At 40.1% G+C, this 23,932-nt stretch overlaps 1 protein-coding gene across 4 annotated transcripts in view; it reads right to left on the minus strand.

The window, feature by feature from the left end:
• PARVA (parvin alpha) overlaps nt 1–23,932 on the minus strand; it is a 68,796-nt gene that overhangs the window by 28,401 nt on the left and 16,463 nt on the right. Inside the window, exon 1 of one of the 4 annotated variants that reach the window (XM_056354515.1) lies at nt 7,289–7,334. The exons of the other annotated variants lie outside the window; for them this stretch is intronic. Coding sequence (XP_056210490.1) covers nt 7,289–7,319 — 31 coding nt within the window. The 5' untranslated portion in view covers nt 7,320–7,334. Of the gene's footprint in view, nt 1–7,288; nt 7,335–23,932 lie in introns of those variants that run through there. 4 annotated transcript variants of the gene reach the window in all.

Below are 23,932 nucleotides of genomic sequence, written 5' to 3' on the forward strand. Positions count from 1 at the left end.
GCAATTTAAGATTTTAGGAAAAACAAATCACACAGCTTTGGGACAATTTTTGCAGCAGCTGAAATGAAAATAAAATCATCTAAGTTCTTAAAATACTTTGAGGAATGACTTGGCGCATCAGTAGCACCTCCACTCCGAGTCTCAGTGTGTAAAGACCCAGGAAGGTATGAGGGGGGACACAGCTGCAGTTCAGCTGTACCACACCAGTCGCCAGGAGCCAGACCAGTGACCTGTGACCTGTGGCAGCATCCTCTGATGCTTAACATGAGGCATGCTTGGCCCCTAGACAACACCAGCAAGCAGAGTTAAGAGCACCTTTCTGTTCTCACCCTCTGCTGTGGCCCAGATACAGCCCCGCGCATCAGCTGCCACAAGGCTTGTTCTCATTGTGCTTACATTGGCATGATTAGGGACTTTATCCTTTTGGATGTAAGAGGAAAATCCAGTCCTTCTGTTTTTTACAGTCACCATGCTGAGTGGAACTGGGGGTTGAATGCACTTCTAAAGCAAGACCCTTAAAAGCCACAGGGTTACACATGGGCCAGATAAATCTCTGTGGATTGGCAATGTGAAAGTCCCAGTTTTAACTCTGGATAAGGAACGGACGCTTCAGCTCTGACTTCTGATTCAGCTCCACATGCCAAATTTGTTATGATGTAATCAAGCGCAACTCCACTGCTATCAGCTGTCAACAGACTTCCTCCTATCGTGCCAGCACCAAATTTGGCCCCCCGAGCTGGGGAGCCCACAGGCTTGTACCAACAGCAACTACAGCAGCTATTTTAAGCTGGATGGAGTTCTTACTGTTTTAGATGCTCTAGGATTACAAGGTCATAAACCTATGCTATCAAATCCACGCGGGTGCTCTGAGCCAGGCTTCACCCTTTGATGCATGCATCCAACTGCCATTGAAACCGTTGGACGCTGAGCACATCTGAAAGTGGAGTACTGCCCATACGGTTTAAATTGGCTTAATTCCTCTAGTACATGCAGCCTGTTGCTCCACATTGTATTTATTAGACAGTTTCATTTGGGTTTTTTACTTGTTTATTTTGTGCGCTGAAGGCTTTTTGCTGCTCTGTTTAGTATTCAGGGCTTAATGTTATTCTGATTTGAATAAAACACATCTTATTATTTGACTGAGCTCAGAAATGCCACATCACCCAACGCACTCTCTGTGGTTTAGACGTATTTTAGCATATCTATCCAAAGAATCATAAAATAAATACAGCAAGATGTAGTGTTAAATGGTCTCTCCTCTGAGTGCTAGAGCCATGTCTTTCCATATAATTGACTCCATACTTGCAAAACTAAAATTACTCAAGTGCTACAACACTAATGGGTCTATTCTGAAAGTTTGTGATTAACTAGAACCGAACCCTAATGCTGGAGGAGCACAGCGACAACACAATGCTTCTAACCTCAATCTTTCAAAACCAGGAGATTTAAATATATGCATATACACCTGCATAAATATATATACATACACACTTCTGCAGTTCTTGAACTGCCTGCCTTGCTTTAATGTATGGGGTTTCCATTCAAGGTCATCTCTGCCATTTTTAAGGTTGCAAATATTTTGTTTTGGAATTTTTTTGGGGGGGTGTTGGGTGGGCTATTTTTTTTTTTCCAGAAACTGAGATTGGTTGCCATTCACATGACTCCAGGAGTTTAAAGTCAAAGGACAAACTACCTGATATTGTAAACTACCATGGCAGACAGCAGCTTTACGTGCCGTGTCTCTATCTGAAGCTACTCTTTCTTGGAACAAGCACCGCTTGGAAGGCTAGCTGCAGACACATTGCTGGAGTAACACTGCGTATTTGTATATACACCCACATGCAAACATGCATGCTTATACAACGTATGTTTACGTATGTAGCCAGAAATCACAGCCAGTTTAGAAAAATGCTGGTTTTCAATAAGAAATGTCTTTACCGTTTTGTATAGGCCAGAGATATTGACTCAATTAGAGCTGAGCCAAATTTAGATGAATCGCTTTTGGTTTCATATTCCTCTTACTGGGTGCAAATTTCTGATAAATGCTTACGACCTTGATGGCTGGATTTTATAACCACTCGTGCACAAAAGGTGCTTTACTTTTACTGCCTTCATAGTCTACAATGCAGACTTCAGCGTCAATGAGTGTACCTGCACCAATTTAAGTGGATTTATGATGATTTATACTAGCTCACTGGCTCAGAGTGATTCCTATTCCCCCTCACATACTCCAGTTTCATATCCTGATGTAATTCCAGTGGAGTAATTCTGAATTTGTACTGGCAAATGTGAAGAGATCCAAGTTACCTAAGATAGTCAGAGAATGACAGAAAAAACAGCAAAAGCATTTTCAAAAAGTCCTAGTTCAAGCTTTTACAGAATGATGCTATTTAATCAAGCAAACTTACACAATTGCTTTCTGGGCCATCCATCCAAAATGTTATTTTCTAATGCTTATGTGTGCGCATCTTGTAAGTCCACAAAGGGAAAAGAAAATATTAATCTAAAATGGTACTGCCTAATTTTCTTGAATACATAATTCATCCAATATGGATTCTGGCAACTCAGCTTTAACTCTGAAACAAAAGAAATCCACACAAAAGACAATAAATCTGCATTACACATGGTACTAAAATGATCCAATGGATTTATAGATGTTTACAAGTTTGCAGAGTGTGACACAGCGTCCACCAGAAATTTGATATTCACAGCACAAAACATCATAAACACATGTCTGCAACTACAAAGGGGCCTTTTTATGTGGGGATCATTGTTAAAATTGTCTTCAGAACATAAACCTTAAGTTGTAAATGCTACTTCCCATTTATTCTCCAAGACATAACAAATGAGGAAAGAAAAGCAGAGATATGTTTGTAATTGAAAATGTTTCTCAGGAAATGATCTGTACAGGAACATCATTCTCATTCCATTAACTACTGACTCCAAGCCAACCATTTGTAAAAGTAAATAAATATGCAAACTGGCTGACAACAATGTGCCTGCCTTTAATGTCACTGCATTAGTACCCAGTCTCCAAAAAATAATCTATTTTCTTCTCTCATTTCTCCACTAAACCAAACATACACACAAAAAGGAGAAATGCTGTTCACAAAAGAAAAGGAAAAAAAAAAAAAGAAATGCTATACTTTTTTCATGTATGCAGTACTCATTAAATGCTTACTGCCTTAAACATTCTTTAAAGTCCAAAATTACTCCAAAGTACCTCAGTGACTAGCTTGCTGTTGCTTTCTTTTTTGCAATTAGCAGGGAAAACACCCTCCACTGACTGACATCTCTGGTCCAAGTAGGTAAAAAGACAACAAAACAGGGAGCAAGTTCAAATCCATTTAAAGAGTAAATGTGATTTTCTTTGCCATGTCATGAGTAGCTTCATTAAGTCTTACATGCTTTCACATTTAATTTGGGATGAAGGCTCTTCCGCAGATTTTCCCTGTAGTTTCTAAGAGGTAACAAGTGGTGCCGTGTCAAGCTAACACAGATGCCAGTCATTCCATTCATTCCTTCAACACATCCTCTCAACGCATCTTTTAAAATACATAAGCAGTATCTGCAGATGTTTTAAAATGCAGGTCACCCTACAGGAGTGTCTAAAATATCACTAGAAAAAAAAAAAAAAAAAAAAAAAAAGAGAACAAATACAGACAGCAGTTCAAACTACACTGATATTTTTTCCCCCACTTAAGAAGAAATGAGGCATATGAGAAATGCTGCGACCATTCCAAGTCCCTATCAAAAGGTGCTGCACTGGATTTGATCCCAGCCTGAAAACTCCTCAGACAGTCTCAGATATGCTGGTAGCATCTTTGTGCGAAAGATACCTAGAGGTTCTTAGCTGGTCCACACGTGGTATCCCTAAAGCTAAATATCTTATTAAAACAAATCCTTTGGCAGCTAAGTTTTCCAATTTATTGAGATATTTATTGAGAAATCTCAGAACTGATTTATTAAGACATCTCAGAAACACATCAAGTGCCTGGGGCTATATGGAGACCGAAGGGAGAGCACTTGTATCCTCCTCACTGCTATTTCCGTATTTCTCGAATTATAACGAAACTGCAGGTAGCAACATCCAGAAGAGAGTCAGACAGACCTCATGATATAGTCTTAACCCAAAGCAAGTGGAGGCAGTTGTTCATCCTATATGCTCACCAGCTTGCTGCAACAGTTTTTTCCCAAATATTCTGGAGTGGAGAAGATGACTTTGTAGGACTGACTTGCCTCACTCCCTGAATCACCAACCAGCTAATAGTAGCTATTCCAACATCAACAAGAGGCATTCATGCAGAAAAGACAAAACCAAAGATCTGTTCCAAGAAGTCTTTCCCAGCTCAATAAGTTCTAGCTATTCCTAAGAGAAAACCCAAAAATAGCTCTTAGGAATGTGAGGGCACAGTAGTAGCAAGCTAAGGATTTCCTGAGTTTCTTGCTCTTTTCTTCTTGTGTATCAAAGCTTTGGTTTTGAAGGAGAAAAAATTAAATGTCGGACTCACTGCATCTCAATAATCTAGATTACTACTTCTTCTTGGAAGAATTAGGAAGATGACTACATTTACTGGAAAGTTAAAGTTCTTTTTCAGGGACTGCAACACGGTTTATAACATGGCCACTGTTTTCAAACTGTAATTCCTACAGCTACTTGTGTTTTAATATAAGCATCTGGTCATCTTCAAGGATGACTTTGTGACAAAGGATCAAAAGATCTGTAGTAAGTGGCCAAGTGTCTCTCCATCCCAGAAGGGAAAACCAAAACCAAAACCACCTTAACATCTGAGAGCTCCTCATGCTTCAAGACCTTTCTTTAGTATCAAAGTCAACCAAGATAAAGTTTGAGGGTGACATCAAGGCTGGACAAGTAGTAAACACAAAGAAGATGTGGTAAGAGTGACCCGAAGAAATAAAATAATTACGGATACAAATATGCAGATGTATTACTTATTTGCCTAACTGGTAGCTTGCAGTCCGTGCCTTGGTACCTTCTGCATCAATCCTGAGCACCTAACCACAGTTCTCAGATTCAGTACAACAAATGAGAATTGACTTGTGACTTCGAATTCTTTTTTGTTCCCTCCATTGTAAAGATTTTTGATTACTTGCTACATTTAGCATTTGTGCCTAACACACAGATGGTTTCTAAAAGTCTCTGCAGTGTGTCCTAGGGAACTGAAGTTTCTTGTTAAGAAATCAAAATCAGGATCTAATTTGGGAATTGGGATCTAAACACAGGCCTTCAACATGGAAAAACTAGACTGTGGCTTTGGCTGGATCAACAGAAACCCAGCTACACTCTTAAAGAAAATGGGCTGGATTTGGTGAAGGGCAGAAAAATGAAAACTTAAAATGGTAGAAAAGTATCTTTTAGCATACTGAAGAGCAAACTACCCTTTGGGGTTCTCTTGACCAACATGGAGGTTAATGTACATTTGACAGCAGAAAAACTTCAGGCTTGAGCTGTTACAGAAAGGACTACACAAAAGGTGACCTTGCTTCCCCACCCTTATTTCATAGAGTGCAGAAGCCCTCCTGTTCTTACCAAGCCATACAGCATGAAGGGTCATTTCAGGGATGGGAAGGAATATATTAGGGCTGTGGCAATCCCTGACTAGTGGGAGGCCTTTGGTTAGCTGGCATAAATCACAGTGTGGTGTGATCAATAGTATGGCTGTGGTATTCTCCTAAAACACATTTACGCAAATGTGCAAGATGATGATGCAAGACAGGACTTTGGTAGCACAGACTGGAAACTATGTCTGGCTTGGGAAAGCAGAGTTCATTCTCAATTTGCACAAGAAATAAATCAACGCTTTTGAGTCTCGGTTCTCAAATCTCTTAATCAGAATTATTTCGTTTAGCATCCCATCAACAGAAGAAAAGAGCATTAACCCCATTCTGCAGCACAGAAAGTGATGCACTTCTAGATTAAGGGACACATTTACGTATTTCCTTTCTGGAGACACAAACTGTATTTGTAAAATGGGAGCTAGGCTCTTAAAAATACAGCCTTAAAAACCCATCTATGTTATACTTAGCCTGACGTAGAATGGACAGGAATATCTGTACTTCTTGTTTCCCAAACCCATATCACAGCACAGAGAACACCCTTCTTTTCATATAACCAGTAGTAATGATTTTCATTGAGCCCTGTGCCTTGCCCTTCACAGGCACTGCCTGGTACCCTCCTGTGCATTCTCAATCTTGCTCATTTCCTTATAAAACTCAAACAGCTGCTCCAACTTCCAAATGCCCTGTCTCAAAAAAATTACCTTACTGAACTGTTCATCTGATTATGGTGCTCATATGTTTCTTATCAGGAAACAAGTTGCAAGCAATAGAAGCAGCAGCACTGTAAGGGTACACCCACAGCTCTGAACTGCGTATGCATTGCAACCGTCTTTTTCAAGAGATTTCCAGCGGGGTGTAAGTTCAGAGCAGCACTTGCTGCTTACCACCTGTCAACAGCTGTCAGACAAGGGAAACACCACCTGTGTAAACCCCTACCTGTTAAATGCATTTCATGGGTTGCTGTCATTACCAATGTATCAATTTCAGCGTGCAAAACATACCAATAGCACGGTGGCTGTTTCCTACTTCACAGGTGAATACACCAGAACCTGCAATTCAATCATCCAAGTAAATAACCTTAAATGGGTTTTACTTCATAGCACTAACAATCATAGGTTCCCAGAAATAATCTGCAGCCTTCGGGTGTTGATGTTATAAATGAGTTTATGTTAATATTCCTATTAGAAAGGGTTCAGTACTACAAAATTTTCATTTTAATAAGCATGAATATTAAAACTTACCTAATGCATGATAAACAGCCCATTTGAAAACTGCTATCACAAGCGTGTTTTTGCCTACAAATGACAATTTTCCCTGAGTGGAAATTCAGCTGATAAAAATCACTGGTTTTGCACCGGATCTAGTATTACTTAAGGACTGAATTTGTACCAAACTGAAGTCAATAGAAACACATACTTTTATGAAATAACACTAAGATGAAACAGCTAATTCTGTCTCACTCCTATTGCAGAAATATTTTCATGGAACAGCATTCAAAATTAACAAACTACTGTATTTTCTTCCTCTTACCCAGGAAAAACAAAGCCTGACAAAGGCAAGAAGAAAGCAACACTCACATCCTTATCTTCAAAATATTACAAAACAAAAAAACCAACCATTGCAAAAATATAAGGTAGAAAACAATACTTCTAAAGTATCACATAAACGAAGATGAAAAATAACTAAATGAGTCCATCTAGTCTCCTACCTTTAGGGCAAAATGCTCCACAGCCCATCATAGGGTCGGGGGGCCACCCTCATAGTGCATCACAGGGAGAACTGCAGCCTTGAAGCTGTTTGAAGCCCCTTGCTCTGCAGGCCCCTTCGCTGCTGCCCTTCAGAGGAGCTGTATTAGCTTTAGAGCCTGTTTTCCAACAGAATGGTCCAAGCACATCACAACTCTCAGCTCTGAGCATCGCTTCAGAACAAGTGACTGACTGCCTATATAATTTAATATGATGCCACATGAGACTCATAGACCATCTGCAAAAGAAACTAAATCTGCTTTTTGCAGCTTGGTGAGTTGCATTCTCAGTGCTGGGATACGGTTTTGACTGTGCTTTTGTTATCAGTCGTATAACTGAACAAAATGCTCAAACTGCAAGCGTAAAGCACGTGTTTACCAGTCCCAGTCTGCTTCTGCTGTAGTAACTTGCACCTTTCCCCCTTACAACTGAATAAAGTCACAACTAGGCACAGACATGGTAATATGGGCAGTGAAATTTCTCAGATTTTTTTTGTTTGGTTGTTGTGGTGGTTTTTTTCTGTGAAAAAAAGGCTGGTCAACAAGAACTACAGAATGTTTGAATCCTGTTGCCAGAATTGAGATACACAGGTGATATTACCAAATTCAGGTCCTGATCACAGTACTTCTTTCTCTCTAAATACTTCCCTAATGAAGTAATTAGCAAAACTCACATGGAAGGAGGATTAAGCTCTAAACCAGGCAAAAGCATACAAAAACTAAAAAGTGGAGGAAAGGAGAGGTATGAGCCATCAAAAGAGTAATAAACTACTGGTAAGAAATGAACTAGTTTTATGGCCTATGGGTCCTTCCAGAGAGGGACATTAATGAAAAGATAATCTAAAGCAATTACTTACTCAGGCTAAAAATCAAATTGCTATGAAGTTTTCTACAGACTAAAACTTTTCAGAAGCTGTAAAATGTTTAAGTGTCTGTTTCAGCTTGGAGCAGGATGAGGTAACTGACACATCCCTGGCTCACTGCTAGGTCGTGGAAAGTGGTTACCTTTCCAGTTTCCAATTGAACTTCATTTAAAATACCAGTGCCAAAAGGCAAGTGTGGAGAACTGAGAGGTATTTATTGTTTAGGGTTATTCAGCTACATAACATTCCTCCCCCAGGTTTTGTATCAGATGCAATTCCTTACAGAAAAAGGCACAGAGCTCTCATGACTGTTGTGAAACCACATTCTTTGCCAGTTCTAAGGAGTCTGTGACACACACTGCTCTGCAGCTACCGGGTCGCTCCTAAAAGCAGCTTTCCCTCACCAACAGTCCCATTTCATGCTGTACTCACAAGTACTAATGGGGCTCCCCATTCTGACTCCTGAAGCCCCATTGCTTTCTGGCACTGGGAAACTGGATTGCTGAACTGCTAAATAACAGCATTCTATTACAGGACAATACTGAGCTGGCAGGTTTTTACCAATCTTTCCTTTCCTTAATTTTTGAATAGAACCATAAGCGTCCCAGATACTTTATTACGTCAATCCTGTTTGGGAGACAAGTACAGCTCAAGGAAACCCATGCTGCACTTGAAACACCAAGGAGGATGCTGCAGATAATTGTATGTTAAGAAAATCCACAACGTCTGAAGACACAGAAACCTGCATCCTCAATTCAACCTATAAGTGATTATTTATACCTATCCATAAAGTGGCACTTTTTTTGCATGCTCAAAAATAACTGTTTTACAAAAATAGTAAATTAAAGTTGTTTGGTTTGGGTTTTATGTTGGGTTTTTGTACCTACAGTAGTAGCCACAAGGTCATGCCCAGGTAAACTGTTCTAATAGGTGCAGTTACAGTACAGCAAGAGAGCTGCAAATTAGCTGAAGCAGAGCTGCTTTTTCAGAGGGTGTAACATGGCAAGAAGTTGACAAAAGCAGGTCTGAAGTGCACAGCTTGGGGACCAAGTAGAGGAATTTCTAATCATACTCTCCGTAATCCATTTTCACATGCCACGAACATCAATTCAAGTAGGACTTAATTTTTAATTCCTGTAATCTAACTCCATCACCACCATCATTCAAAAAGCCTGCGCACTTCTCCCTTCTCTTAGCAGAGGATCACTGCAGGGAAAAAACAGCACACTGTTAAGACGCTTCGGGCCTAGAGTTTCCCAAACTGTTCCTAAGGGTTCACGTTCAATCCTGCAATTTTCAGCTTTGTAAAAACAGAATTATAGCCAGGGAGGACTAAAGTCTTTCTCAAGCGGTTTTGGCCATCAATACAGGAAACAATTCAAAGGCAACATGACACTGATAGCTTAATTTGTGAAAATGGATAAATACCGTATCTGCCACATAGCACATTAACCCATGTAACAAATAAATACAGAAATAGCACTGCAATACTTGGTTAAAAGGTTTTGGTTCACAGAGGAGGAAATTTAATTAAAGCATGTAATGTCAATTACTGTCATTTGTAATTTTATTTTGCTTCCCTAGAAACAATACAGATGCAGGATTCTAAAGTTACCTGCATGTTTGATGCAAATGGGATAAAATTATCTAGGTTCTGAGAAAATCCAGATAGTAGTAGGAAAAAAAATGCATTTTTACCTAACCTCATTCACGGATCTTCTTCAAAGTGTTGATTACATGAGGACTGACATGCCTCCAATTTAAACATGTAAGCCAACAACCCAGACCTGAAAGAAGGCTTTTATGTTTAAAAAATTGTGTTAAGTCATCAGAAAGGTTGTGGGGGGAGCAACAGCCTAATTCTCAGCTACTGCAAATGGGCAGCCTTACTGAAGCCAACAGAAGAGCATTGAGTGATATCAGAAGAGAATTTGGCTTACTGTTTATACTGATTGATTTCATTTGGAAAATTACAGGGCCAGGTCCTTAATACTCCTGTCTCCTTTGCTCTGCTCTGTGCAAAGTGACAGAGACCTAGCAGCCATGTAGAAGACTCCAAGAATCTCACCACCACAGTAATAAATGTGACCAAATCTCGTCAGTCCTTCTACTTCACCGTACGCAATGCACTGCAGTATCAGCATCTGTTCCTGCTTTTACACAAACTGCTTTTCAGCAGTAGAACTCAGTGCTGCACAGAAGCATCCTAGCCATATCGCATTCTGTTGAAGTCAGGAAATGGATGAATTAAACTCACTGTCAGTGAAATATGTGTCGGATACATTTCTACCTTGCAAACTATGATCTGAGCTACCACTAAAATCAGTAGGAGAAAATCTGCTGTACAGACCTCTGAGCAATTCTCCTTTAAGTACCACCATTTCTAAATATGGCGAGCATTCTGCCTTCGAAAAAAATCATACTTTCCTCAATAGTGTAATGCTACAGTAAAACCATGATTAGAATTATAGGAAAGAGCTAACAAAAGAAAGACTAAACCAATCAGATGCCTTCTTAGGTCTCTAAATGATACACATAAATTGTGTCTATCAGGTTCCCCCAGGCTATTTCAGGAGTATGCAGAACACAAAACGATGCAGATTCATTACAAAAAGTCTAAATCTAATCTACCTGAATTTAAAATGCCAGGAATCACATAAATGGAAGATAAGAAGAGAGAACTTGTATGTTATACATAAGCAGAAACAAGAGTCAAACCGGGAGTCGCGTAAAATGCTCAGTTAGCATGAAATTATAGGTCTGATCTCCAGCAGTGCCAAAGCCTACGGGTGTATAACAGCACAGAGGAAAGAGGTGCCTACCAGCTGCCTTCGTGCATTTCCCAGTTCTCGAAAGGACGACACGAGGCTGGCATCTGGGATTTCAGTGACACGTTTGAGGGGGTATGAGTAACACTTAATCTCCCCTCCCCATTCACCAGGGCTAAAATCCAGAAGTGAAGAATTCCAAAACAGACTGTGTACTGCAAAGGGAGGAAGTAGATACCAGAGTTATGTTTTCAGATGTCCAAATTATCAAACTATCCTTCCTAAATAATGCAGGTGAATGTTGACAAATGTCATTCAAAAGGGGGCATTCCAACTAGACCTAGGTGGCAAATGTAAAAAATTAAGACTGTTGACAAGAAATAAAATACCATTGACATGACACAGTTCACCTATAGTATAACTGACAAACAGCTAAAAATATGTTCACATGATCCTGATGGGATGACAGTCCCCCCGGTGTGTTACTATTATTTTAGTGCCTCTTGCAAGGTCCAAGTGTTACTAAACACAGGCAGGCCCATTACCTTTTTCCCTAAGCACACAGGAGAAAGTTAATGATGTTATACCTATACACACACTCTTCTGTGCTTTATACCATAAACAAAATCTTTCATACAACCGTACGCACCCACAAAATCAGATCATTTGAAACCATCAATAATACGCCCTTTTCTCCTCTCCTAACAAGCAAGTCTCGTTCCGTGCCATTAAATCAAGACACGCTCAGGTCTGAAACTTTCACCTAGAGCCAGGCTTGTTGACTTGTTATGCGCTGACATTTTAAACTAAAGGCAGGAATTACTCTCCTCTCATTTTCTAAGTAAGTTATACTGGATTGAAATCTAAACATCAGCAATGCTACTGAAAATACAGAAACAACCTCAAAGTCAGCAGAATCTCAGTGGCATGAAACTGGTATGCAGATCAGACCTAAATCAAAACTCCTGCTGATTTCTCTTGTGCCACAAAAGTATTACTCAGCAAGCGTAAAGGCAGCACAATTGGTTACCAAATAGCTTACTCGGTGTTATGATATTGTTTCTCAAGCGGAAAACTACAGTGTACTGATTTACAAGGATGCCCAAAATCAGCTCAAAGTTTGTGCTAGAGGAAGGGGAAAGCCCCCTTGATTTATAGACCTGTGCATTAACAAGCCCCCCGTTCTTGCTCCTTTCTCTCTGCCTTCCAGTTAGTCTTCACGTTACTCGAGTTGGATTTTAGGCCTGGGTCCTATTCACTAAACCGCACTAATATACCAATTCCATCTTGAGATCTCCTTTGCTAGAATACTGCCAAGCTGGCAATATGGTTCCTGAGAGACTACTTTCCCTGACATGCAGTAAGCTATTTATTGACACACCACTGTTCCCATGCAGTTTTGCACCTAAGCAGTGAACTGGATAGCAGTTCCATATGTTGGAGCTGTTACACTTCTCTGGAAAATTGTATTACTTTGGGTAAATAAAAAGCTAAGAGCAGCAGGAAAAATATCATAAAAATGCAGCCGAATTTGTTTCATCCTGCCTCCATCAGCAAATTTGGTCTATGACCTCTGCATATGACTCATGCAAGTGCTTTAAAACTTGCAGTGATTTATACTTTCAGGATAGGAAGTTCAAGGCTTATATTTCTATTCCCCAACCATACATTATTTTTCTCCATACACAATTTCTTGATAATTATCTATGAACTAAAATATATAGGCATCTTTTTTTCTACTTTGTGGTGCATATTAACCAAAACCATTCATCTCAATAACCAGCCTCTGCGTTCTTGGCAGAGTATAGCTGATGTGTAGGTTATTCCTGGAACCATACTAGGTTGATGCTCTCATCATAGTTTTAGTCATGGAACCTGGCTTCTACCAAGACAGGCATTGTTTGTGCAAAAGGAAATTCCCAGTGTATCTGTCAGAAACAAGAAGTAGTAGGATACACCACTTCAAAAATAAAACTATATAATATCTACATAGTGTTGTTCATCAGAAGACCTTAGACTGTTCCACAAATCAAGGAAAGCTTGTTAGAGCTTAGGGCTCATACCCCACTGAGAAAGCACGCTCTCTATGTGTAGTCCCTCTGCAGCACAGCTTCACTCTTTGACTCCTATGTTTATAATCAGATGAAGAATGACAAGTCTAAATACCACACAGGCACCAGAAAAAGAGATCTTCTCACCATCACATGCACACAGACTATTTCTGATTCTATGTGTAGTAACCTTACTTTCAGTTAGTTTTTCAGATAAAATCGTTAGTATATATACTACTGTGTTGCTGTCATCCTGCTAATCAGAACCAGTGACTAACTCCCACTGAGGCAACTCCAAACCAAACCAAATCATTTCTGGACTTCCGTAGTCTGCTACAGAATTGCATGAAAGCCTTCAGTGACCTGGACAGCCTGTTTCCAAGAGTTTACAGCACTTCTATTATGTGGCACACTCTGGAACAGTGAGATAAAAGGTAACTCTACAACCTATGGTGTAAACCTGATACTTACTCTACATCTTTGAGATCTAGATTTTAATCCCAGAAATGGTGCTGCCAGGATGGTCCACTCAAGAAGCAATGGGATGGTCAGCATCCAGGTGACCTAACACTTCCCTGCACATCTTACAGGGCTCTACCTAAATTAATATTCTACTTTGAAGAGAGCTAGAAGAGGAGACTACTTTACAGCTTCTCTAAATGTTATTAATCGGGGGTTTGGGTCCACAAGCCTGTGTTTTCCATGGTCTGTTTGACCTGTACCACAACACTTGAAAGATCACGTTTCCTTTGTGATGCACATCTAAAAGAACCACGGTCCAGATCCAGATCCAGATATGTTGGCTTTACCACCCAGGGACCAAGTTAGGAACTACTGTATTGGTTAGCTACAACCAATTACGCACTCTGCATTCTTCCTATAAAATTTAAAAAATAATCCCTTAATTGAGTAAAGATATAAAAACGTATCTCCACAGCTAAATTCTGTAGGGCACACTGTCTCCAACACATGCCTCTGTAGGATACTTTATGACAGCAAAAGCAAAGCATCACACACATCTGTCTTGCCTGTATGGTGTGGCACTGTTGTTCTTCCCGTGTGCTCTCTTCAACTGGTCCTGCCCAGATAATAAGAACTTTTACATCTTATTTCTCTGGAGTGCTAACAGTGAGCAACAGTTCTGCTTTATCTAATGGGCAATCTCTGGGGTCCTGTGAATCATGTGTTGGCAGTTTAATCTAGATGGAAATCGGTGTTCATCCTTGAAAAGCCTTGCTTTAAATCTATATTCTGAAACATTCAGACTTTAATAGACCTTAGTATTTATTTCTAGTCTGAATGAGTTAAGACACAGGTGAGGCTCCCCTGCTGAACGATCAGCTCAAGCATAAAACCTGATCTCTCTGACAGATCTGGATCTGTTTTAGAACTCAGCTGCAAAATGTTACATCTATGAACATGATAATCCTAGTTTTTCTGTTAGGTCTCTGGATGTAACCAAGGACCTGAAAGGTTCTGTTTTTCTTCAAATGTTTCCATTTTCATTAGTACTACAACAGGGCATGTCAGGCAAATCCTGCCCTTTGTTACTTGTGCAGCCCAATTGCATTAATTTAACAAGTCTGTTGTAGTAGCCAAGATGGTGTCCAAACCCTTTTTTTTTCTTAGCTGTGGTTGCTCTGTAGTGTTAACAGGAAAGAGAAAGAAAAACCTTAATTTGTGACTGAGGTAAGCATGTGTGGGCACAAAGGTCAAGACATCTCTGCTGTTTAAAAACCACAGTGGCACTTCAAGCCTCATGATACCACTTTGATGCAGATAATGGTCATTATCACTATTTTATGGATAAGAAACTGACAAAAAAGTAGAATTTGCATACCTCAGAACAGAACGACGGTTAGCACCCTGAGGCTGCTGGCTCCCTGACATAGGCTTAGTCCACTTCAGCATCAGTTCCCTGCCCTGCCTAAGCTTCATCATCCCAGTGCAGTATCACTCTCCTCGCACCCACTTCATCCTGATTCGAGCTGGTCACCTCCTGCACACTCCTGCTACCTTGTCCATGCCCTCCGCAAGGCCCCTGTTTGCCCACACTCTCACTCTGGTGCTGCTGCTGCCACTTCCCCCCCACCTGCACTTCCATGGCTTCCCCCTTCCCCACCCCATGACTGCAGGCACAGAGCTAGAGCTGTTACGTCCAATAAACCTGTTCTCCAGATCCTGCAGGGAGCAGAACCAGAAGTTAAACAATTAAAAACAGTGCCCCGTGCTGCCAATACAATTTATCATATTTCGAATGCAGGTATTAAAAATATGAAAAGGAATATTAACTCGCTTTTGCACCATTCACCAGCACCTTTAAATGACTCTTTGAGCTTTGCCTTAGAAGTCTGATTCCAGTGTTAATTGTTGATTTTACATTACATCCTAGACTGCGTAGTTCTCAGCATAATCTCCAACCTCCTGCAATTCCTGTAAAACACTTTTCCTGACAATCTTTTAAAGAGTCTTTAAAAAAATAACAGGAAGAGAATCCGATAGCCTATGCTTCTAGAAACCAATGCTGTCAGAATTAAAAGCACTGCATGGGCAAAAGAAAACACCCTGGATCAATCAAGGCTCAGTGTAGTAAAGGGAAGATGTTGCCTTTAACAGTCAAAGGAATCTACCACCTTGTTAAAAGAGTACCACCCTGCCAACCCACGTTGATAAACAAACAGGAGATTTTCAGTTTCTGGGCCCTCACATGCTAAACCTGTTGGTTTATAATTACAGCTTTCTTTGCTTTGCCAGGGCAGGGGGAAAAGGGCAGGCGAGAGGCTGTGCTCCACCACAGTAGCACCTGCATGCAAATGCAGCTATATCAGCTTAGGGGCTCCAAAGGGAACCACTTCCCATAAGTAAATGCAGTTTGACAGCAGCTCCTAATAAGAGGAAGGAAATGAGGGAGAAAAAGAAAAGTGATAGGAGACAAAAGGACTTTATAAAACAGGGCTTTATTGCTTTCATTTGTAGCATTTTCTCTTTGTTCTGCTTAAGCACAGAGCCTTCCAATTCCAGATACTGCACAAAAGAGATACCTGTCTAAAAAAGTTTATTTCAATCTGGAACTGTCTTGCAAGATGCTTCACAAACTCAGCAGCCCATTATCAGGAGTAACAATGAGCTACCTCTAATTAATCTGTTACAGCCTTTGCTTCTGATACCAATCAAATCTATATTAATGGGGAGCTTGTGCTCTCTTGTTACAGCATAAAACGGGCACCGATCTTCTCATGAAGACTTTTGGACCATAAACTGTGTTTGAGGTCAGCGTAGTTGGCTTCTTCCCACTCCCCTTTTTTCAACCAGGATGGAAAAAATATATAATGACGTGCTATTTAGTACCTGGATAAAAATCTACATTCAGGCTGCCTACACCAAGAGACTGAAACCAGTTCAATATGCAGAAATCTCAGTCTAAGGAAATAAAGATTTTAGTAGCTCACAGAGCTCAAATTAAACACTTAAATAGGTAACACTAGATATTTCTCATGCTGCCTCACATTTCTCTATTTATTTTTATCTGCAGGATCAGGCGTGTTAGAGAGGGAGGCCTGGTAAGAATTGCCTCAGCCATCATTCTTGGTTACTTACATCTGTGGTCAATTTTCCACACTTTCTTCCATAAAAGGTAAACGAGGCACTGTATTTGCAACAGGATAATCTAAACAATATGAACAATGTTACTGTTAAAGACCATCTGGCTCATCAAGCACAGCCCCAGACTTTTAACTCCTTGAATAAAAGTGTGGAACCCCGCAGTCTGGTTTTGGTTGTTGTTTTTTTTATCCAAAATTCATTTTTGAAGAGGGTAAAAGTAGAGTTCTTGGAGACACAAGGGATTCTGAGTGCGAGGAAATTAATTTTTTGTTTTTTATCCCTCTTGTATGTTACACAATCCTGCCTAGAGACAAACACCGACGTCACATTTTTCTACAAAAAAAAGCCCTCTAAAATTTGCTGCAAGAAGCCTCTGTGCGTAAGCAGTTTGTGTGGGGTGGCGTTTCAGAGGGAAGACAAGAGGGTTAAGTATTTCATAACTCACTTCAGCTTAATGGCCTGATCATGTCACTTCTTAAAAGGTAATAAAAGTCAAAGAAGGGTCACCAGGAATTAGAAGGAAAAAAATGGGGAGGGGTAAAGATGATACAACCAAAGGCGGCTTTTGTTAATTTTAGCGACAATTTCTTATCTGTTACATAAATCAACAAGTGGCTGGGCTCCGGGAGAAAAATGTTAAAGCAACGCAGGAACAAAATAACCTGGAAGAGGGCAAGCCGGTAGGGAGAAAACAGAGTGATCCAGAAAGTCCAAAGAGCAGAGGAAGCACTGGAGCTGGCTGTACTCTGCACCAGAAGTCAGATCATGGCTCTGTGCCTCAGTTTCCCCACCCACCCACTCACAGGGGGATTGCTGCCCACAGACAGCACTGCCAGGATCCACTGCAGCTCTCTGAAGCACTATGAAATAATAATGCGGCAGCATGCCCTGTGCCTTGCAGCAAAACTGCTCCACAGACGTACAGAAGTTAAATATCTCATACATTTAAAAGGCTATGGACTTCAAAACACACTTGCTTTTGAACTGAGCAACAGATAGAATTAAATCTTGTCACTGGTCTTTGTTCAGTTGTCTCTCAGCTCTGACTCTATGATTACTGTGCACAGAGCGGGTTAAACAGCTCCGTGGTCCCATAAGTGCTGGCTGTAGCAGAGGGCAGGGTTTTGGTCCTCAAGAGGTTTGTTTTATTCTCCAAATAAGTTTTAATGGCATTATAAAAAAAAAAAAACACACACCAAAAAAACCAGCCAACTGTTTTGTTGAAATACTTCAATGCTTTTTATTTAATTTCTAAAAATACTTTTGGAAGGCGAAGCAAAGAAAATGAATTAGAGCATAGTTGGAGTTTTTTCTTTTTGGGTAAACACAAAAATTAATTTTCATATTCATTGGTTCCTTGCTTGAAATTCTGCATCTTGATTTAACCAGAAACATCATCCTAACTGGTTTCTAGGTAGAGCACACACATGACTGAACCTTCCCCTACAGTAAGTTCTTCCAGCCACTCCCAGAAACATGTGCCCACAACCCTTTTTCAAAGTCTACTCTAATTTGGATCTAGTTTTCATTGAAGCTGTTATATCATAAGCCCACTGCAATATGTATCGACATACATATGCTAAATTCTTAGCTTACAAAATCTTTAAGATGCAAGCAGGGCTTTTTTTTAAAAAAAGAAATTGCATTTAATACATGCTCATGACTCATCAATTAAAAAAAAGCAGTGTTACAGTAAGCAAGATAGGTCAGGCAGTTTTATGATTAATGGGGTCAACAAGTTAGAATTCATATTTAAAGCTTCAGCTGCTCACACTGAAACAATTAACCCTATCTACCAAGCACTAACTATACACCAGCCAAAAAAAAACCATGGAAAATTTCAGAAAGAATTTTCTTTCTGATAATTATGCAATATCATATCACAAAACACTTATTTTGGTGTGTGTTCCTCCCCCTCAAAAAAAACCCAAAAACTTTCTCCAATTTATCAAGAGATTTTCTGGGTGTAACTTTTCCACAACAGATCTAGATTTTAAGTATGAGATGTCAGAGTACAATGTGTAAACTAAACGTGCCCCAGTGGCTATTTTGCTGCAGAAGCGTCCTGTTTTCTGCTGTACCAACTTAAACTCCCTTTCCTCATACTAAAGCTAATATTAGGATTTTGAAAATGAAAACAGAAGTCATTTGATCAACAAGGAGTCTCTTGCCGAAACCTCCTGTATGTTAATGACATCAGTTATGAAAGCATCTGCCAATTACACTGTAACTCCAAGAATAATCATTCATATTTTAAAATTATTTTTCTGCTAACTTGACTGAGTGCTCATGATAGCAAGCATCAAATGCTCTGTAAGCAACTCTTGGATTTTAATTAAGAGCATTCCACAGGAATAATACTAACACGTGCTGAGTGATAAGCGTATCTGTGCTAACACTGTTCTGTAAAGCCTTAAATTACATGCTTCAGTGCGTTAGATTTAAATCCTAGAAGACATTGGCACCAATTGCTGGGATTACAACTTTCAATTAAACCTAGAACTAAATTACTGGATTTCAAACCAGTTCTTTAAGCCACACCTGTCTGCTAAGCCTTTCACCACATTCACACTTAATAATCCTTCACATTTTTCATCTAGAAAGCTCAAATAGTCTTTCAAATTGATTCCCTGACACGGCTCCATTTCACATATCTGGAAACTGAGGCACACAATAATTAAATATCCAAACCTAACACAGGAACCTGTGCCATGTCCACCGCTTTTGAAAAGGGTGATTGCACTTTCTTCCCAAAGTTGTTGCTCATTCTTACTCCCACATGATCATCATCTCTTGCACAAACATTCACATGGCCTTATGATAAATCACATCAGGAAAGAGTTTCGGATTAAAACCAACCAACCAGTCAACAAAACAAGGCTAGTTTTAACCTGTGCCAGCTCCCAATCTCATTCCCTCCACAGCTGCGCAAATTCTTGAATTGTCTCAAGGCAGGAGACACCCCAGGGGTTACAATCAGAGTTGGACTCCCACCTTTCAGTCTGCTTGTAAGATTCATGAAACTACAGCATTAATGCTAGAACTTTCTAAAATCCTGCTGTGCACATGAAAACACGCCCACTCCGGATCACAGGATCACTCAGCAGAGAAGGTGAAGAGGGAGTGTGCACTCAGAAAACCAGAAAATACAACCGCTCTAATGGATGGGTCTTCAGAAAGCTCATGGTAAAACTGAGAAACTCCTAATGTAGCATACTGAAGGTACCAAAAACTTCACATGGTCAGAGGCCAAACAGGAAAATTCACCCAAGGAAATACTTGGAGACAGGTTTAACAAACGTACATAAAAAGAGTTGCCAATGACAAATCGTTGGAGGCTGGCAGAGCATTCTGAAAAGCCATCATATGCGTCTCATACTTGTCTACAGCTGTACATCTCTGGCCAGCAAGTGCTTGCCTGTTTCTAGGTTAACCAGCAGATAGAAGAGAGATAGTTGCTATTTATAAAAAAAAAAAGCTTATGAAGTGAAATACTAAATTAAAAAAAGAAATAAAAATCTATCATTCCTATTTAGATTACAAACATTAGAAAACTGTCAGATACTTATACCCACTGGTGTAATTCAGCTTTTCTTTCAAGACCTGAAATGGTAAGATATACCTGGAACCTTTAGATGGTCTTCTCCAATGAAACACCCAGAGGAAATACCTACCCTTTTGGGGGCAAAGGGAACAGAAATTGCACTCTGGTCCATACATGTAAATTAATACATTTGAGTCTGTAGCCATTATTTAGGAGGCATGCTCTTAGGTGGGCACATTCCAGGTTGGGATTTTCAAAGCTAAATAGTAGACTTGGCAACAGAATGTCATATTGAGTCAACACAGCCAAATTCCCTAGCTGGCTTTGAAAACCTCAGTCATGTTTCCATCTAACTGAAGAAAAAAGAAAGAAGGAAGAAAAAAAAAATCCCAAAAATACAAATGCTTTCCTCCTGATCCAGGACTATTCTCTGTTTGCAAAAGTGGTTAATTGCTTTTCTAAATAATGTTAAGCTTACTCAGACAAAATCTCACCAAGAAACATTTGGCCAACTTCATATGAATTTCATATGGCAACATACTCAAATTTTCTTAAAACCTCATGCCCCTACCCTTGGCCAAGCCACAGCTGAAGAGCTGCATGGATGCTGTGCGTGGTGGAAAAGCAGCAGAGACACAGGGGAGAGCTCTGCACACGCACTTTCACACCTGGAGTACTGTGCCCAGTTCTGGAGTCTCCCATCCATATGTCAAGAGACATATGGAGCTACTGAAGAGAGTCCAGTGAAGGGCCACAAAGGTGATTAATGGCCTGGAGCATCTCTCATGAGAGGCTGAGCAAGCTGGGACTGTTTAGCCTAGAGAAGAGAAGGCTCAGGGGGATCGTATCAATGTGCACAAGTAACGGAGGGGAGGCTGTAAAAAAGGCAGAGCCAGCCTTTCCTCAGCAGTACCCGGTGACGGGACCAGAAGTAATGGGCACAAACCAAAACAACAGGAACTTCTGTCTGAGCATCAGGAAAAACATTTTTACTGTGAGTGTGACCAAGCATCGGCATAGGCTGCCAGTTTGTAGTGTTCATCCTTGGAGATATTTAAAATCCATCTGGACACACTAGCTCTAGGCCCTGCTTGGGCAGGGGGGTTGGACCAGGTGACCTCCAGAGGCCCCTTCCAACCTCAGCCATCCCGTAGTTCTGACTCCAGGCACATTGATCTTTGTGGCTCAGCAACGACACTGCCACGAGCAATTGCGAGTGGATGGAGACACACCACCCACCTCCCATCACACTGCCTGTATGAACCCAAAGTCCCAAGGCCAAGGTTCTAGTACACATAGTGATCCTCCAACTCAGAAATGCTCAGAAGGTTCAACCATTGATACAAATCAGAGAAGACCTGCTCACTGCAATAGCACAGGATTGAGCAGAGAATCCAGCAGGCCATGCATGCCCTCAACCACTCTTTACACAAACAGACATCAAGTAACTCACGTTAAGGAAATCTAAGCCATGTGCATATACAGGAACGTCTCACTCTTTTCTTGAATTTCTACAAAGAGTTAGGTTCATCCTGTAACCTGGTAAAAAGTGGTATTGCACAAATATGCTCTGGGCACAGGATCTGTTACAAAGCAAAACTGTTGAGAATTATTTTGTCTTTTCTCTTATCTGATGTTTGATGTATTAATTAAGTACATTGAAATCCTTGTGCACACCAGAAAGTAAATTGCTTGTGTACTTTGAGATGAAACTGTGAAGCTAACATGTATAACTTCTGAATAAAGAAACGATCTTCTCCTTTTCTGGAGACTTACATCACAAAAGTGGGTGGTTGCTTTCTGCAGATGAAATCCCTGAAACTGCACATTCTAGCCCATACTCTGTAGTAACTGATGTGAAGCAAAAATAAAAACACTTGGGCTGCTGCTTCTTCTGCAAAGATTTCAACGACAGTCATGACAATGTATGCTAACACTTTTAAAGGCTGACGAACTGAAAGACAAGGAGGACTCTCCTAAACATAGAATCCTCTACAGTGCCTGGATGAAACAACTGAAGAGAACTGCTGCAGCTGATTGTACTGTCTCTAGGTTTTGGCATTCATTATTTAAGTTCAGTGGAAACTGTTCAGCCTTGAAGTAGACTGACTCATGCACTTTTAACTTCCAATTTCCTGCAAACGATCCATTAGTTTTTGGCAGGTTTCACACTGCACAGTACTTCCATGAAAAGGGCAGCTCCCAAACTCTTTCGATTTCAACAGTGTTTTTTGTAACAGAGTTTAATGAACGTAGAATTTGTATTCATGCCCATACAAAGCTGAATGTGATCCCTACCCGAAGATATACAACACACTTATCGAAGGTAAATGAATGACTTTGTTCCTAAATGTTCTCTTCAAATGTACTTGTTGGGACAAATCCTACTGGGCTATACTATACTCTCCATATGAAGCAGTGGGCATTTATCAGAAAACAGAAGCTGGGTTTAGATGTACAATTTTAAGTTTTTTCTGACAAGTAAAAAAAAAAAATAATTTCATATTACCTACACTTCTCCCAAGAGTGCACTACCTACTCCTATGCTTCTCTGGGTTTACAACAGCTGAAGTGAGCCACTTGATAACTAAATGCTAATTCCATGGTCTGCAACTACAATTGTTTTTAAATGTAACATTCCCTTCAAATATTTTGTCACCAAGTGGTATCTGAAATATGTCAGTAACTCAAAATGGAAAATAACTGTGGTCACTCCAACGTCACCATTTGGTAACTGTAGATAAAAGTGGTCTAGTAAATGGTGGACAGTAAAATTACTTTTCTTCCATCCCCAGGATATAATTATTTAAAAATATGAAAAGAAACGAAAGCATCAACATATATGTGAATACAGCTTTCAAAGTACTTGGTTGGATTCCAAATCAGTATGTGCTCCAATTCAACTGAGATAGTAGAAAAGCTTTCCCCCCTAGATTTATTTTTTTTAAAATTTGTGCACCTTGCAGAGTGTGGGGCTGAAGTCTTGCATTTATCCACGCTCTAAGAATGCTACAGTAAACAGCCACACAGATTTCCTCACCTCACCATGTAGATCAAAACTCGATCTACACAAGGCAACCACAGCTTGCAGAGTTTTCATGTTCATTCAGTTCCCCAGCCCTCTCTCCTGGGACTGTCAGCAAGCACAGATTATTAACAGAGATTTTCAAGATACTCTAATCTTTGTAAGAACTGACCCAATCTCATTCAAATAATTTTACTTAAGTGATACAGCCATCAAATGGCAGTGAATTTTTGGCCACTATGGGAAAGTTTAGATCTGACAAAGTAGGCAAGATGGTCTAGTTGCAAAAGAGTTTTGCAAAATAGAAGCAAGCCCGATTCAAAAAGCAGGTGCTGATTTCCCAGACTCCTTTCCAAAGGAGGTTATAATAATAATTACCTACTGCAGAGGGTTACTTTACTTTCGGCACAAGCAATGTGGCATTTGATGTTTCATGGTAACGCTAAGTTTGCCTTATTTTCTTGGTATGTAAGTTATTCTCCACTTCAGAAAGAACTCTCCTACCTTGCTGAAACCACTAGGAAGTATCCCCAAGGACCGGTTAAATGCTCAAACTAGCATAACCTAACCTCTTTCCTTCTTTCTTTAATGGATTCTAATTTCCCTATTTTTTTTAAATGTGTGATTTCTTGCAGCTATGCCTAAGGTTCAGTCTGACAGATCCTGTTCATGCTTTCGACTACATTTTCAAGCCTTAACGTAGTATGTGCCTGATTTAGTCCTTAAGCTCTGCACACTCTGACTTGATCCATGT

Source organism: Falco biarmicus, chromosome 10 (genome assembly GCF_023638135.1).
Source record: "Falco biarmicus isolate bFalBia1 chromosome 10, bFalBia1.pri, whole genome shotgun sequence".
NCBI lineage: Eukaryota > Metazoa > Chordata > Aves > Falconiformes > Falconidae > Falco > Falco biarmicus.